We start from the raw sequence: 17,883 nt of genomic DNA, 5'->3' as shown, positions 1-17,883 counted from the left end.
GCTGCGAGTTGTCCGAGCCCTCTGGAGGCAACTTAGGTGGGGAGAAGGGGTGCAATAGAAGGGAGCAGCCCGGAGGCAAAGGCCATTCATTCATTGTTCGTCGGTTTCCCTTGCAAAGCCTCGCACCGTCTGCGTACACAGGACGGCGGCGTCTGCGTATTACTGGCGCACCGACACGTGTAAGTGCGCCAATCCCTCGGACGGGACAGACTTTCGCCAGGAGAGGGGAAAGCTTGGAGATTGTATTGCGCCCCTGCCAAGGTTTGGGGAACGGCTGCCGCCCTTCATCCCACGGAGGCGAGAGGGCCGGTTCTCGATTGCTGGTGGCGAGCATCGCCTGCAGCCGGGCGGGAGGAGACGGGCGCTGTCTCTTTAAGGCCGCAGCGCGTCTCCGGAGAACAGAGCGCTCCAATCCCTCCCCGCCGCTGTCAATCAGCCGGCGGCGGCTTTGATGTTGAAAATCTTTGGCTAGGACTCTCCAGTGTTCTTCCCGAGTCGCGCACTTTACAGCGCTGGCTCGGCTGCTGCTCGGGATTTTTTTGTCTTTCTTTCTTTCTTTCTTCCTTCTTTCTTTTTTTTTTCCCCCAGCGAAAGTCACCGGCGTTGCTTTTGCTCCCCAGCTAGGCTAGGTGGTTGGCTGGCCGGCCGGCCGGCTGCTACTGCTGCTGCTGCTGCTGCTTAGTCAAACTTTCCCGGGCCTGGCGAAGGAGGGGCACCCGGGACCGCGGGAGGGAAGCGGTGGATCGTTGCCTCGACCCCTCCGGTTGCCTTTCCTGCCTTGGACCGCAAGCATAGCCCCCTCCCTCCCCGCTCCCTAGGCTAGAGCTCCAGCGTTGGGTTGGGTGCCAGGATATATACCGGGCCAGGAGCTGGCCAAAGGTTTTGCCTCCTCTTCAAGAAAGAAAGAAAAAAAAGGGAGCCGGGAGTCTCCTTTCCCAGCGTCGCTCCGACTCAACAAGTTCGCGTTTCCCTGGCGTGGCTCGGGAAGAAAATGCCCCAACTCAGCGGCGGAGGCGATGACCTGGGAGCCAACGACGAGATGATCGCCTTTAAGGACGAAGGTGAGCAGGAGGAGAAAACCCAGGCCAACGTCTTCACCGAGGGGGACCTGGCTGACCTCAAATCATCCCTGGTGAACGAGTCGGAAAGCAGCGGCGGCGGCGGCGGCAGCAACCGACAGGCGTCCAACCCAGCAGCAACCGTGGCCGGAGCCGCCGCCGCCGCAGGAGCCCATCCCGAGGTGAGACCGAACCCCGCCCGCCCCAGATCACTTTCTCCTCTTATTGCTGAGGAACTTGCCAACTTTATAAAATAAATCAATCAATACAAATGGCCAGCCACCTCCATCCCTTTCTCTCTCCTCGCCTTTGCAGGCAATCCGGCGGCTGCAGGAGCCTCAGAGGGTCTATCCGGAGAAACTCCCGGATCACATGGACGAGGGTCAGTTGTCGAAAAGCTCTCCTCCTCCTCCTCCTCCTCCTCCTCCTCCTCCTCCTCCTCCTCCTCCTCCTCGCCCCGCCGCCCACCTTTTCCTTTGCCCCTCCGTGCCTCAAGGGAGGGAGCATGACCGCCGAGGGGAGGGGAGAAGGGGGAAGGGTTGGCAGCCCTCGTGGTCGCGGGGAAACGTCAATGCCTCGCTGCGAAACCAAAGCAGGCAAACGCCTCCCGCTCGCCCCGGAGACGGACTCTGCTCCACTCGTGAAAGCCCGGACCTGCGGGGCCACCGGGTGCAGGCGACTGAAACTGAACCTAAAGGTGCTACTCCGTAGGCTGTCATCCTCCCCTCACCCCTTTTGCACACACACACACAAACACACCACACCGCAACACATTTTTTTTCCCCATAAGTGGCTATTACATCGCGGGAGGTAAAATTAGTCTGGGTACTGTTGGCACAGTGAGTTCCTTTGAAGGGGACACACACACACACACACACCGAGGTTTGGGGAAGAGGCTTAGAGCAGGTACAAAAACAGACTGAAGGCACCCCACTCCTTAATAACCAAGAACACCAGTTTTAACAAAGGTGGAGAAAGGAGCACGTGTGCACACTGGTTTCATTCTGGGACGCGGTCCTTTCATTTGTGGCTTATCTTTAACCGCCAGATAAGTTGCAAGCTGAGGCTCACGCGTGGCAGTAACGGGGGAGTTGAATGTCAGGTGAACCTCACAGATGCCAGTGAACTCAAATTATCCACTTCTTGTAAAACAAATGTGTGTGGAATGGATGGGAGATTGGTTCTGAGACAAAATCCTAACCAGGGGCTTGAATTTTAACAGGTTTAAAACATCAGGACCCAGGAATGTACAAAGGATCGCCTTATTCTGGATACCCTTTCCTCATGCTGTCTGATCCTTACCTGCCAAACGGATCTATGTCACCTTTGGTGAGTACACTTCCCCTCCCATTCCTAAATTCTTACATTATGTCTATGTGATCATGTTTCAAGACTAAAACTAACATCTTTAATCTTCAAAATTTTTAACATGATGGGTTCCATTAAGGGCGATTGTGGCCTTTTAGCCAATATCCCCTCTGTCTTGCAATGCTGCTATATGCACTTGCTTATTGGGGTCTCCTACCACCCCAGAGCAGAATTATAGTATTATTATTATTGCTACTACTGTTCTACTATACCAAAGTTATAAAAAAATCATCACAAATGGCCCAGTTAAGGATTCATTCCTTGACTATTTAAAAAAAAAATCTCCTATGGCAAAATGAGGATTTTCCCCCCAATGTAACTTAAGCTAAGCAGGCTTTATACAGGTGTGCCTTACAGATGCCAAGCCCTAACTTACAGATAATTCTGAGGGTTACAGATTTCATCAATACATGTATCTCCCTCCCTCCCTCTTGTCAGAGGTTCAGCATGTATTTGTGTGTGCAGAGATTGAAGTTTCTATGAATCAGGCTCATTCCACAGTAAATCCTCCTGAATTTGAAGCAGAGGAGTTTGAACTGAATTCTGAATCCTCACTTAATATTGTTGAGATTATTTTAAGAAGGCAAAATTTGTGTTCGTGAACTGGTCTAGTGACCATGGGTTAGAAATGAGCTTTGTTGCCTATTTTGTAAGATTACGGCACACAGGCACATGAGAAGGGTACATTTTAGTATCCTGCCAACATTAGAGGAGGGAAAAATGTTTTAATGAAAACTTACTTTGTTGCATTGGGGAAGTAGGGAGTATATTAAAGTTGGATATCAGGAAATATTATATCAATAAAAACTCTTATTTAATATAATATTTGTTATTGGTGTTTGGTATTAATAAAATGTGTATTCTACATTTTCTTTCTTTTAAAATATTTTTTTGTTTTCTTCAGCCTATAGAGAGTTGTAAATGTAGATATTTCTCCACTGAATAAGAACTGCAAAAAATATATGCAAAGAAGCTTTTTTTTAAAGTGCTTGTAGTAAATAAATAAAATATGTTTAGTATTCTGTGAAATACTTTTAGCAGCAGGGCAATGTTTTGTCCCTGTTGACAAATGATTATAATGCACACTGTGATCTTGGCCTCACTAGTTACAGAAAAGTTCTGTGGATATCAGATGGGGATTTAGCTGCTGATAGGATGTGTTTGAAGTTTGTAGGATTTAGATTCTATATTGTAAAAAGCTGCTTGTAGTTTCTTCCTTACTAGTTAAAAAAGGATAAATTGATCAGTATAATAAAATGTTGAAGGGTCCAATCTGAGTCCTCAGTTCCCTGAGCATGGGCTCCAGCATGAGTCCAAAAGCTTGGAAAAACAAACTTCTGATACCAGTAACCAACTCAGATTGCACCGCTATCTTGGGAGAATTATATTTGTCTTCATTAATAAAGTGTTACCTCTTTCTGCTTTCTCATTTGCCATTTTCCTGCAATTGTTTTATGAAATTATTGCAAGGCTTTCTTTTGTGCTTATACTCAATGAAGCCTACTTTCCAATATTTGGGAGGTTAATTGGAAGGTTTAAATGTTGCTGTGAGTGTGGATTTGTTTTTCTTAACAGCTTAACCCCAAGTATATGACAATTCAGTTGCAGTCTTACTCTAGAATTCTAAATTGGTTTCTGCAGCAATAAATCTAGTTCATTTCAGTGGGGCTTGGTCCCAGATTTGCTCCTTCAGGCTGCAATCTAGTACACAGTTAACTGGAAGTAAGCCCATTAATCAAAAAGGGATCGTTTCCACTATAGTATACATAGGATGGTGCAATTAAGGACAATTTCTCTGCCCTTTCAATATGACTTGATTACACTTCAGTTCTTGAGGAGCTTTGCTCTTTAAAGATCTTGATTCTGTCTGACGGGTCTATCTGATGTCCATAAAAGGTCAGTGTCAAAAGAAATGCAGTCAAGGAAATATAACAACACTCTGTGCTCTCACTAGAAATTGATGGAATGTTTAACTCAGAAAAATCATTGCTTTTGCTTAGGTAGAATATTTGTTTGGGTTTTATCAGGTATAACATTAGTGTTGTCTCCCCCCTCCTTAAAAAGAATAGATTTCTTGGACAGCTAGCTGGTGTCAAAGAGAGGTGTTTCAAGTTTATCTGTTTATTAGATAAAATAAGATTTTGAAAGAAAGCAAGACTTCAGATCTGTACAAGGAAAGACGGTAGCAGATTCCAAGTGGAATCTGCAAGGGCAAGAAAATGAATCCATCCTGGGCTAAACTTATGGATCTTACCAAAGTTCTATCACTTGGCTTCTTGTGTCTTTCTCACACACACAAGGCAACAGATTCCCTCTAGACACCCTAGTAATTGACATTTGGGGGTATTATGCCAATGAAAGTGGAAGTTTCACTTTGCTATTTAAGTTACCAAGTCTGTCAACCACCTATTATCTCCATTTAAAGCCATCTCTGGCACAGTTGTCAATTCAGCTTGTGGCGGCAGGCTCTTGAGTTAATACATTTGATTAAAACGGTATTTAGACTGTAGCAGAAGTGATTTGGATTGAAAATTTGAAATTTCCTAATCTACAGGACCCAAATTACGGCTCCCTCCCTTCCTCCCCCTTGTACGTTTCAGCTTTTTGATAGTTTTGATTGTCCCTCTCTGCAACTTTTCTGTCTCAGTGGCAACTTGTTATGGAAATTGTTTTTATAAAAGCAATAAGCCGAAAGATAAACAAGCAAATTTCAAGCAGCTTCCTTCCAATAAGGATCAAAGGGGTTAAATGTCATTATCAATGAAAAAAAATTATTCAGTGTAAGCTAAAAGAATAATGGGGTACACCTGTAAATGGAAACTGTACATGTTGCTGGAAACCAAAAAGAAGAAAATATCAAGATAGCAGTTGTGGAAACTAACATTTCTGGTACTCGCCCCTTAAGTGCATTGTAACATTTAGAGTGAGATAGGCATTGATCTCTCCCTGCTTAACAACCAATGGTCACTATTGAATTTTTAGTATGCAAGGAGCAGAGTGACCACATCAAGTTCAATGTAAGCTTTCCTTTGCTGAGAAATCACTGAAATTGATAGTAAAGCTGATCTATGTTTTAACTGGCTTCCCTGGGCCAGTTTTACACAAAGTAATAGATTCTAGTTTTACCACTCCAGAAATTCTGAAATTTCCTGACAAATAGTAGCCTCATTTTTAAAAATATTTTTCTCAGTATCTCTTAATAATAAGAAAATGATTTTAGCAACAAACAGTGCATTTAAAAAAAGAGAGAGAAAGGAGAGATTTAGGTTTATAGTGTTTCACTGGCCTTTGAATTTTCTCTCAGTCATCTGCAAAATAAATGAAAGCGATGGATGCAACTGCTATAAAGAATTGCAGAAAGGTGTTATGGTCATATTTCCTGCAAACTGTAAATCATCTTTTCTAATTTTTCTGCAAATTGTCCCTCCTATATATACTAAAATTATCTTTCCTGTTGAAGAATTAACTGTAGGAGCATCATTCTTACTTATATCTAATGGAAAATTATTTTAAAGCACTGTCTGGAAGAGATTTACCCAACAGACATATCAAAAGCGATACTATCCCTACCGCTAATTAATGGAGCAAAACTCTATTTTATGGAGTGTATCAGCACTTTCTGTTAGAGCAACTTTGTGGGTTGTCTGTTATGCAGAAAGAGCACTGACATTTCCTTTCTTATCACTTCCACATCATAATATGTGAAATTGTTCTTTAAAAGGTTGCTGGCTTCACAAAAGTGTTTTTATCAACAGTAGTCCAAGTAGAGGTAGTCCTCGACTTATGATCACAATGGAGTCCAAAATTTCTGTTGCTAAGTAAGACAGTTGTTAAGTGAATTTTGCCCCATTTTACAACTTTTATTGCCACAGTTATTAAGTGAATCACTGCAGTTGTTAAGTCAGTAACGTGGTTGTTAAGTGAATCTGGCTTCCCCATTGACTTTGCTTGTCAGAAGGCAACAAAAGGTGATCACGTGACCCTGAGACACTGCAACCGTCATAAATGTGAGTCAGTTGCCAAGCGTCTGATTTTGATTGCATGACCGTGGAGATGTTGCAACAATTGTAAGTGTGAAAGGCGGTCATAAGTCATGTTTTTCAGAGCTGTTGTAAATTCAAACTGTCACTAAATAAACTGCTGTAAGTGGAGGACTACTATATAGGAGATGTTTTGTAGTGCTGTCTATACTATATGTATCTAAAAAAATCTGCTAAAAAATAAATGCCATTGTTTGCAATAGATCCTGCCCCAGCTGTTCATGGGATCATGATCTTAAACTATTTTTCGGGATGAAGAAAATTAAATGGAACAGCAATTTGAAATAACAGAGCTCTTCATATGGAGACAGAATATGTATTGATACTAAAATAAAACATATTTTTTCCAGTGGTTGGCTTTCAGAAATTGATTGAAGCTCACATTATAATCAGGAAAATATTAAACAAAACTGTGTATGCCACATGCAGATGTGCTTGTACGATTTCTCAGTCGGATCTTCAATTTTTTAAAAAATACCAACAAGGGAAAGAGTGTTTATTTTGACCTGCAAATTAGCAAAAATAATTCTGTGTTTGGTTAAACCGTGAGCAGGGCTTCCAGTCTACCTATCTATTCAAAGGTTCCTTTTAATTCATTTGAATACATGCCGGAGGAGGTTATGTAATTCATGTAATATATTCTATTACTTGTAATATAGTACAAACAACTCTTTGCTAAGTTTTACCTTGGGGAACCTAGAGGAGTATTGGGGTAACGGAAGGAAATGAAGGAAATATTCTGGTATTTCAGACTAGAAAAGGTCTTTTTTGACTAGGGCTGTGCAAATCCTTTGAAAAAGGTGCTTTGCAACATGCAGGAACACCTACAAAATACCTCTCTTAACATGGTTAAAGGAGGAATATCCTTTCCTAGGCTTGTGTGGCTGCTTTGTAAGCTTTTCCCAGCTATCTTGGCATGTGTGCATAGGATGACTACTTGGCTTTGTTGTTTCAAAACAACAAGAAGAAGTGGCTGTGCATGACTCTCCTAAAGCTATAGAAAACTGAATTTGTGTACTAGTTATTCAGCTGTTATTAACTGATACATGAAGTCTCATCCTATATAAATATCAACTGCAGTATAGCCACATTCTTCAAGGTAAGCATGTAAACAATACATGCCTGACAGTTGTTTTGTAAAATTCTATGGTATCATCCTATTCTGAGAACTTTGAATTTAGCTAGTAGCTGCTTGTGACTCTGATACGACTGAACCACCACCAGCAGCCAGGCAGATCCCTGACAAGGTCTTACAAGCTTATTGCCTAGCAGCCCTTCAAACGAAAGTTCCTTTAAAAGCAGAACATCATCAACAAAATAAGCATCGCTCTGCATAACTGCTTTATCAGCTGAACGTGTACAGTTCAGGAGTTATGCTGCAAGTCTTGTGGTTAAATTGCCAGCTTAGGACTGGAGTGATCCAGATTCGAATTGCTATTTGTTTAGAAAGCTCAGTGAGTGACTCTGAGTCATACATGGTCTCTTTGCCTAAGTTACAGCACAGGTATGATGAGGAAACAAAATGGCCATTCAGTTATGTATATGACTTGAGTTCTTCAAAGAAAAGATATGGTCTCAAGTAATTAATAATGTCTTTTATTATTTATTTTATTCACCTTGGATGCTGCCCAACTCCATTCAACTCTGGGTTAAAAAAAATAAACAGCCCTATGCAATCCAGATCAAATAAACAATGAAGAAGGTGGCCGCCCTGAGTCTTCGGAGAAGGGCGGGATATAAATGGAATTAAAATAAATAAATAAATTTATTAACAGTTTTCTTTTTTCTTTTCTTTTTTGTACCCTATTTCAAGAGTTGCTAGTTTTGTTTGTGCATCTGATAGCACCACAATTACCATGGCTGCCTTGAGCCTAAGCTGTACTGAAATAAGCTTAGCCATTATTTGTAGAAGGGCTAAATCATTCAGTGTAGGAATGTAAGAATTTTGGAGAGATGCACCAGTCTCTGCCCCAAATAGATCAATAGTTGGATTGATGTGAATTAATTGATCAATTGCATCAAAACATTGTGGATAAAGTTAAATATTTTTATTATTATTGTTTCTAAACAATGGTTTATTCCTTAATATGTATGATCCCAGGTAGCTGTAGCTTATTTAGTAAACAAGTCTGAAATGAATCATGTAAATGGCATTGTTTGTGAACTGGGTCATTATAAGGGAACTTCCTTTGTTCCTAAATTTGTCCCAGGCAGACTTTGTTGGACAAAGCAGGTCCCAGCAGTGGCTAGGGAGTCAAAAACTCTGTTTGCTTGATCAGCAGTCCTATGACACAGATAATAATGTGGAAGCAGGAAGAGGAAACAAAGGCAGGAGGCAGAACAGCAGTAGGACCAACCAACCAATGATTTGGAGACCAGGGCCTTCACTTCCAGCAACTGAAGATTCCTGCATACCCCTTACAGGATTCTCTCAAGGGACTGGCCTGTCTTGCCCTTCATGTGTTGCAATCTTTACAGTGATCTGAAGATCTCAGGAATTTTAGAAGGCAGCTGAGCAGAGAGACTCTTTCAGGGATTGATCTACCAGTATTAGGTGGGAATTTTGTGCTAATAGTTGCATTTGCTAGCTAGAAGGAAAGGTGAGAGGCGAACCAATTGTTGTAACAGCATAGAAAGGTTTCTAATTAATGTTGCATTCTTATATATTGCAGGAATCTATTCATGAGCAAACAGTGAATTATCAGGGTTCATGTAACCATGGTATAGGATGCTGGGGTTAATACTGTAATCTTTTCTCTTAAATTTTTCATAAGCATATTTTTCCAATTATAGTCTGTACTTTAATAAATTTACTCGAGAATACTTCAGCTAATGAAAGATCAAAGATATCTATGTTTTAGAGTCTGACATCAATATCCCATGTATTTTTATCCAAAAATGGACGGGAATGGTCTCGTTTAGGGTTCCAAAATATCTTCTTCTATTTATTATCATAACACTAAAATGATTGGTGCATATGTGTTTGTGTGTGTGTATGATGGAGAGAAAAAGAGGTTGATATTCAGCATGGGGAAAACTCATTGTTCTATATGGGGCAGGGAGGATCAGCTTTGGATTTCAGAGGACAAAGATATTAATAAGGATGGGGCAGCATGTCAAAGAAGTTTAAAGCTGTTCTTGGCTAAAATGTTAAATATTAACTGGTTTAAAATCATTAAAACTAGTGAATAGTTTTAAAAACATTACTAGCAGCATTTTTACAACATCTCTCTTTTTTTCTCCTTTAATTATCAGTTACAGGATTAAGCAGTTGCTATATGTGTGTGCACGTGTATATGTGTGTGTGGGTGAGAAAGAGAGGCAGAGAAAAGTACAGTGATTTTTTTACTTTTTGCCTTTGGCCTGCATTCCTTGAGCTGAGGATCAATTAACTCTTTAGCAATTCATTCATAATGAAATAGCATTAGAAATGGGCTCAGAGGAGTGTCATAATATATTTTAATATTTATTTTAATATATTTTAATATTATTTTAATATTTCATATAGTTCAAAGCACTTCGCATACTTGATTGTAATTTGCACAGCGTCTTTATAAATAAAATCAGTTTTCTTCACCCTCCCCTTTATTATGTATGGATGAACTGAAGCTAACAGGAAATTCTTAGCACAAAACGATGTAGTGATTTCATGGCGGAGGGAATTGATATCACTGACTGTGGAGGATAAAAGCATTAATTCCTTTTACATATAATTAATAGCAGATTTAAGGCCAAGCAATGCCAAAAATGTACGTAGAATGTTATTACCTTATCAGTTCCTAGTGTAGGCCTTTAAAATGGGAAGACTGGGATATCCCTGTTCATGCAGCAAATGGTTTCATGTGCAGCAAGCAAATAGAAGGTTGGTGTACTTAGAATGATTGAAAGGAAATCAGACAGCATCTAGTTCAGTTCCCTTGTTCAGTCTAGGCTCCACCTTAGCATCTCCCACATCATCAGTCTCACCATATCACGTGGCAGCTTGTTCTTCTGATTAATAGCTTCTGTAGTCAGGAAGGGTCTCCTTGAACCTCCCTCCCTTGAATGTTAATCCGCTGATCTTGATCCTGTCCTCTGAAGAAATAGAAAACAAGGCTATTGCATTTTAATTGTAACAACCTTCCAGAAATGGAGTATTCTCTGAAGGCTGTAGATATCCAGATCCTTTGCTTATTCCTCATAGAGTTTGGTTTTCGGACCGTTCGCCATTTTGGTAGGCCTCCTTCTGAACTTGCTCTGATTTGTTGGTGTCCTTTTTGAGCAATAATGTGTGGACCTGGACATGTGGTCTGAGCAGGACAGAGTTGATGAGGACAATTACTTTTCATCACTTGCACTCTATAAGCCTATTAATGTACTCCCAATGAAGCAAATGTCTATGGAGATTCTCAGTGATCCAGGTCATGGTTGTCTCAATTGTCATGAGGCAACTGTACTTCCTTGGTTTTTTTTTAAGGTGTTTCACTCCTCATCCAAGAAGCTTCTTGGAGCTTCTTGCCTCGTGAAAAAAGCACCTTTGGGGTACCAATGAAGCAGTTGCTTTTTTAAGAGCTGTGTCATACCGCTGGCTCATGTTTTACCTGAAGTCAAAAAGAATAGTCTTTTTACATGCACTACTAACAAGCCAGCTCTGCCCTATCTTTTTCTTGTGTCCTACATTTTTTCCCCTATCTTGATGCACTTTTTTATTATTCTCTGTTATATTTCATCCCATTCATTTCAGCCCACTACTCAAGGTTATCTAGATCTTTTGGGAGCATTTCTCTCTCATGTAAAAAGTTAGCCACCTTCCCACTTCTGGGTTTTCTGTGAACCTCTGCACTAGACCTACATGGTAGATTATGGTCCATTACCTTCAGTGAAGAGACCTTCATTCTATAGTGAATCAATGTGGGAATAATAATTATATTATTGATATCTTTGCTTTTTATTGTTCCATTTTAAGTTGACTTACAGAAGTGGGATGTAAACAATTCAGAGTTGTTCATGTCTAATGAGACTTATAAGCCCAGTAAAATAAATAGTAAATTTATCTCATCTTTGGTTTAAAAAAAAACTTTTAACAGATAGAACAGAACCCTTTGGCACTCCACTCAATACTTCATCCCAAGCTGAAGTACAACAGTTAATGAGCATTTTTTTCCCCAGTGCTGCTATTCAGCAAACTGTGAGTTCACCTAACAGTAGTATTATTTAGCCCATATTCTACTATTTTATTAAGAAAAAATATGAAGCACTCTGTTGAAAGCTGTGCTGACATCCAGAAACATTACACATATGGCATTACCCAAATCAAATAGGTTTGTACCTGTATCAAAGGCGATAAGTTTCACCTGAGTACTTTGCAACACACCAATGCTATCCTTGTTAACAGTAGTGCCCATAAATAAGTTTCTATAATTGCCTGGGAGCTTTGCCCTGTTCACCTTCTTGAGGATGGGCACAACTTTTGTTCTAACCCTATGGGACCTCAACAGTCTTCCAGAAGTTCTCAAAGGTTACCAGGAATGGTTCTGTGATCATCTGCAGTTGTTCCTTTAGTACCCTGAGGTGTAAATCATCTGGTGTTTGAGATGTAGGCTCATTTAAATCCCAGAAAAGAAGACAAAGGAAGTGTAGTCAATATTTTAAGACCACTTGATGTTCTTGGATACTGTTGACCACAGTATCACTTTGGATCATTCAGAGGGAGGAATGCTTGCTCCAACCTCTTGAAGTGCTATTGGATGGTCATATTGAGAGAAATCTGCTTGAAGCTTGTGGGGAGGGAGGGCACAGAATTGCATCTTATCACCCAAGTTATTTAATACATATGCAAAGCCATGGGGAAGGATTAACATGAGTTTAGAGTCAATTGACATCAGCCTGCAGATGATACATAACTATAATTTTCCTATACTGAGAGAGACTCTAAGGTATAGCATTTTTCTTCAGTATGTAACACACTGGAGGAAGAGTTAGCAATTTGGACCACATTTTTGCTGATTTCAGGAACATGATTCAGCTCTTCCCAACACTGTCATGCTCAGCCTTTAAGGAACAGATTCATCATCAGAGGATCTTCCCCTCCTGCTGGACAGTGACATAACATCTCTGGCAAGGGAGCCCCTTTTGTCAGCTTTGGCTAATAAACCTGGTACACCTCTACCTGAAAGAGACCTGGCTGGAATTGGTGACACATGCACATACTGTATAGCCTCACCAACCAGTAATTGCAATGCACTCCATTTGGAACAGCCCTTGGAAATCTGTCTGTAAATTGTAGCTGGCCAAGAACACATCAATACAACTGTTAGAACATAACTTACTTTTTGAAAATAATTCAAAGTACTTTCTGATATACGAGGGCAATTTGGAAATAAACCTCCATTTGGTTACAGTATCAATGACAGACACTCGCAGATACAGAACTTTTATTATACACATTAGAAAACTACAACATTATATTGCTTTTCAACATCATCACCATTCAAATTGAGGCGCTTGTCATAACGTCTTATAAGGTTTGAAATTCCTTCGTAGTAGTCGCTTGGCACCAAAATCTGGGCTATGGGGGGGTGTAATCAAAAACATCCCAACAGAACTGCTTCAAAAGTTCTTGGGTGCATCTAATGGTGTGCGGGTGAGCATTATTGTGAACCAACACACACTGGAAATCAGAATGCCCCCACGCTTGTTATGGATGGCTCGTCTGCATTTTCGTAATGATTCACAGTAGACTTCTGAACTGATGGTCGAACCACGCTCCATGAGCTTTGCTAGCAGTAGTCCTTTGGCATCTTCACATTTGGCGGGATTTTCTATGGCACCACTTCCGGTGTGGTGTTGGTTCATGATAAAGCTCACTCGCACACTGCTAGACACACCCAAGAACTTTTGAAGCAGTTCCATTGGGATGTTTTTGATCAACCCCCTCCTCACTATAGCCCAGATTTAGTGCCGAGTGACTACTATGAAGGAATTTCAAACCTTGTAAGATGTTATGACAAGTGGCTCAATTTGAATGGCGATTATGTCGAAAAGTAATGTAATGTTGTAGTTTTCTAATGTATATAATAAAAATTCTGTATCTGCGAGTGTCTGTCATTGATAACCAAATAGAGGTTTATTTCTGAATTGCCCTTGTACAAAACCTTTTAAGGCTTAAGCCTGAAGCTTCAGTAGGAGTATCCATACAGTCTTCCTCACAATCTTAAGTCTTCAAAAACATCCACATTTTCCAGGTTCTGCTGGGGATACGTCTGAATTTTTATTTTCCTTTATTGCAGCTTTCATTGTTCATTAAAATGCTGCTGAAGGGGAGGCAAGCTCCCTCCTTATTACAGCTTAAAACCTACCATTTTATCCAGGTCCGAGTGTTTAGGTGTTCTTATGCTGGTGATTTTTATATAATAAGTTGCCCAGAGTCATTTGGGAGTAGGCAACATGTTTGACAGTAAGGAAGATAGTTGTTGTTTAGTTGGGAGATTTTAGCAATTAGATTATATACATACTTTGTTTGCAAATGTAAGTTTCTTAGCCTTTGGTATCCACCATATCTTCCTTCCTTCCTTCCTTCCTTCCTTCCTTCCTTCCTTCCTTCCTTCCTTCCTTCCTTCCCCCACTTTCTGAAAATTTGGCAATATTTGAATAGCTGAAATAACAAAGTATCCAAGAGAGCTGCACAACAATCCAGATACTCTTTAAAGCATCTCATGTGCTCAACATCTTCTTTTCCTCTTTGAATCCAGATTGCTGTACAGCATATTCTACAGGGTAAATTCAATGATGCTCTTCCAGCATAGTAGACTGCTTGTGCAAATATGTTATTTTTAAATTTATATCTTCCCTTTTGCACAGATGCTCAAGGCAGCATACCCAGCAGTCCTTCCCCCCCATTTTTCCCCATAACCACAGCCCAAGATGCAGATGTACTGAGAGAGTATTACTGGCCAAAGGTTACCTGGGAAGCTCTAATTGGTAAGGCTCATCTTTCCTATTGCTAGTCTTCCTATTGCTACTCCAAACCCTTAGCCACTATTTCACTGTGGTTCTCATATGGGCATTTTCTGGAAGCAACTGTATTCATTTTAAAGCTTTGAATATGTTCTGACCATTAGAGAAATGTGGCTGGACTGCATTTTTAAATCTTAAATGCATTCAGATGTTACCTACATATGTGCTTTCCTTGAACAATGATATTTCCAACCATGCAACTTAGCTTTTAAGAATTAAATCTGCAATATTTTGCTTTCTTATAGGCTTTCATGACAAACAATGCAAATATTTTTTATTTTATTGTAAAACAACTGGATGAATAACACTCAAGGTAAAATGCCTGATGATTCCGCCTTCTTCAAATAAGAGTGTCTTAATGTAGTTGAAACCATCTTGTTTAACAGCAGACTCATTTTATTCTGTGGTAAGGTGATGAGAGCCAAAGCAGAGCCTTTGAAAAATAAAAAGGAAGCAATGCCATACTTGGATGGAATTGGGTAAACAATGAGGCAAGCAGAAGTAAAAGATTGTTTAAAGGCACAGAGGCCCAACCCTCTCTCTCTCTAAAATAGTTAAATTAGGGCCGTTATGCTAAGTGAATTAGACAGCAAAAGGAGATACCCTTTGATGTCAAAAAAGGAGGGCAAGTGGGGGAGATATTTACTTATTTTTATCAGAGGAGATGAAGGATTTTGTGGAGCTTTGTGCCTCAGGTACCACAACCCCATGACAGACCTTGACTCATATATCTTGAGGGACCACTTGCTGCTTCATTCTAGGCAGCAAAATGAACTGGATTGAAACCTGGATTGAGCATGCTCAGTATTGTGAAAAAAACTGATACAGAGAGCTTAGCTGTGGTTTGTCAAACAAGGTATGGTACTATACTTTATGCATGTTGTTCAGTCATGAAATAGACTGGCTGAGTTTGCAGGGCACACTAAATCCGGCTCAGACCAATTGCATTTCACTTTATTATGATGTGTGAACTTAACCACCTTGTAAATACTATACTATACAATTTTCTTCCAACACATTTTCCTCTTTGCAAAGGTAGCTTTCTGAAAACAGAGGAAAAGAAATTTATGGCAAAACTGTATGAAGTTTAGCATTATTAGCCGATTCCCTTTCCCTTAAAAATAATGAAAGTATATCCCTTTTTAAAAACAAATTGAGGTGTCTGGGGACTGGCTAGATCTGCCTTTTAGGTGGTTACAAATCTTAAAGGTCAGACATGTCAAAACTTTGATCAGATTAAACCTTTCTCTTTGCTATGACAACATTTAAGTTAAGACCTGAGGGTATTTTATGAACATTGTTGCATCTGGTAGCAAGTTGGTGATATATAAACATGTAAAAGGCTTGAAGAAGCACTTTGGTTTCTTAATTTGGATCTAGGTATGTGAGTAATGGAAAGGAACTTGTGCTTCCCATAGGTCAGGGGTGGGCAACCATGGCAACTTTACAAACTATGGACTTCAACTCCCAGAATTCCTGAGCCAGCCATGATGGGTCAGAAATTCTGGAAGTCCACAGGTCATAAAGTTGCCATAGTTGCCCACCCCTACCATAGGTATTTGTCGGTCTATTTTGCCCCTTCTCAGGAAACATGAGGATTTCCTTTGGCTTTTGCAAGCTAAGTTAAGATATATAGAATTTAATGGTAACTTGCATTTTAATGTTTGACTCTCAAATTTAATGAATATAACTTTAAAAAAAGATATATAGAGTTTTATGAGCTAAAAGTAAACATAATATAAAGGTAAATTCTTGCTTGGTCTCAGCCTGATTCTTTCATTGATGAAGAAACAGTTGCTTAATTCCAAATCTAATCTATCTTTGTCTTGCTTCAGTGTACAAAAAAATACTTTGCTTATTAGAAATGAACTGTAGCCTCTTTTTACCCTTCTAGAATGGGAGACCATTCCTTGAGTTCCAAGATTTATGACCCTCTTTCAAAATAACGTGTATGTCTTAAAAAAGCCATGGAGGGTTCTTCAGAAATGGAGGTTCACAAACAAGTGCCTGCTCTATATTTCAGCTATATTTCTCCTGGTTCTACACAAACAGTGGCCCTTATTATTACGCTAGAACGCCTGCATTTTGGAGTTCTTGTTTTTAGTTCAAGGAACTCAAGATCCTTGCAAAGGCCTAGCCCTAGAAGCATGTAATTCCACTTTAATCTATCTCTCTTACATCAGCTTCTCTGCACAGGTACAGAAGCCAATTTTGTTGAGCAAAGTAGTATGGCTTTTCCTCCCATGAGAAAATAAAGGGGGCACAGTTTTCAGAGTTGAAAGCAAAACACCCCTATTAAGGTTGCGCAAAAGCTTTGATGTCATCAAATTAGCCAGCCTAAATTATCAAATCCATTGAACACATCAAATCATGTACTTGTGAATAGATTTGAAGATTTGGTAAACTTTTGTTCATGGACATCCATGCTTGTATACAAGTAATATTGAACTTGATTTGGCCCTGTCTCTGCCAGCATCCAGTTATGGATACTTTGACATTTTCATTTTTTTTAACAGCCCAACATTTTGAAAGATTCTCATTTCTACAGCAATTTGTTAAACAATTAAAACCGTGCAACTTGATTTTGAAGTAAATAGATATTGTATAGCTGTTGACCGGATTGTGTTCAGTGCTTTTTAAAGTCAGGAACATTGCTAGTCACTAACAAATCCTATGGTGTTAAATTCTAAAGATAGCTACTCATTGTGTAAACTATTTTTCTTACTTTTCTCTTTTTCTTTTCAACTTTTTATATCTTCGTTCCATTTTTTATATCATGTCTATTTGGAAGCTCTGTTCACATTAAAAAAAAGACACATTGTTTGCTTAAAGCCTTTTACTCTTCCTTTAGACCCAGTTTGGTATAATGGTTAAGGCACTAGGCTAGAAACTGGGAGATCTTTTGTGCCTTAGGCACAAAACCAGCTGGGTGACCTGGCCAGTCACTTTCTCTCAGCTCTAAGAAGGAGGCAATGGCAAACCACTTTCAAAAAACCTTGCCAAGAAAACTGAAAGGATTTGTCCAGGCAGTCTTTGAAAATCAGACATGACTGAATGGAAGAAAAAAATAAATCTTCCTTTTCCTAAGGAACTTGTGTTACCTTTTACTATAATACAACATGTGCATTTGCAAGGTCTGTGAAATACATAAAGCATTTTTACGTATAGGAAAATTGAATGCAATCACAGACTTTGGTAAGGTTATCATGACATGTGGACCGACAAAAGGAATTGATATTTTAGAAGGCTAGATTAATTAAAGTCCAGGTTATGATAATGTATGTGCCGCTTCATATCTTTTTGTTGTCTCAGCTCAGTGACTATCCTCCTGCAAGCTATTTTCTCTTAAACTTCACCTGTACAAATAGAAGTGATAAGAAATGTAAAACACAATTAAAACAAACTTGAGTAAGAGAAGTTAA

At 39.8% G+C, this 17,883-nt stretch overlaps 1 protein-coding gene across 1 annotated transcript in view; it reads left to right on the top strand.

Moving 5' to 3' along the window:
* Nucleotides 1–991: 991 nt before the first annotated feature.
* The window catches only part of TCF7 (transcription factor 7), a gene marked incomplete at its 5' end in the record, with an annotated part of 151,765 nt that continues 134,873 nt past the window's right edge, over nucleotides 992–17,883 (top strand). Inside the window, 3 exons of the mRNA XM_083351105.1 lie at nucleotides 992–1,240; nucleotides 1,374–1,440; nucleotides 2,281–2,387. Of these exons, the coding sequence (XP_083207231.1) occupies nucleotides 992–1,240; nucleotides 1,374–1,440; nucleotides 2,281–2,387 (423 nt within the window). The remainder of the gene's footprint in view (nucleotides 1,241–1,373; nucleotides 1,441–2,280; nucleotides 2,388–17,883) is intronic.

This window comes from Vipera ursinii (genome assembly GCF_947247035.1).
Source record: "Vipera ursinii genome assembly, chromosome: 2".
In the NCBI taxonomy this organism is placed as follows: domain Eukaryota; kingdom Metazoa; phylum Chordata; class Lepidosauria; order Squamata; family Viperidae; genus Vipera; species Vipera ursinii.
This window is presented reverse-complemented; position numbering and strand designations above follow the sequence as displayed.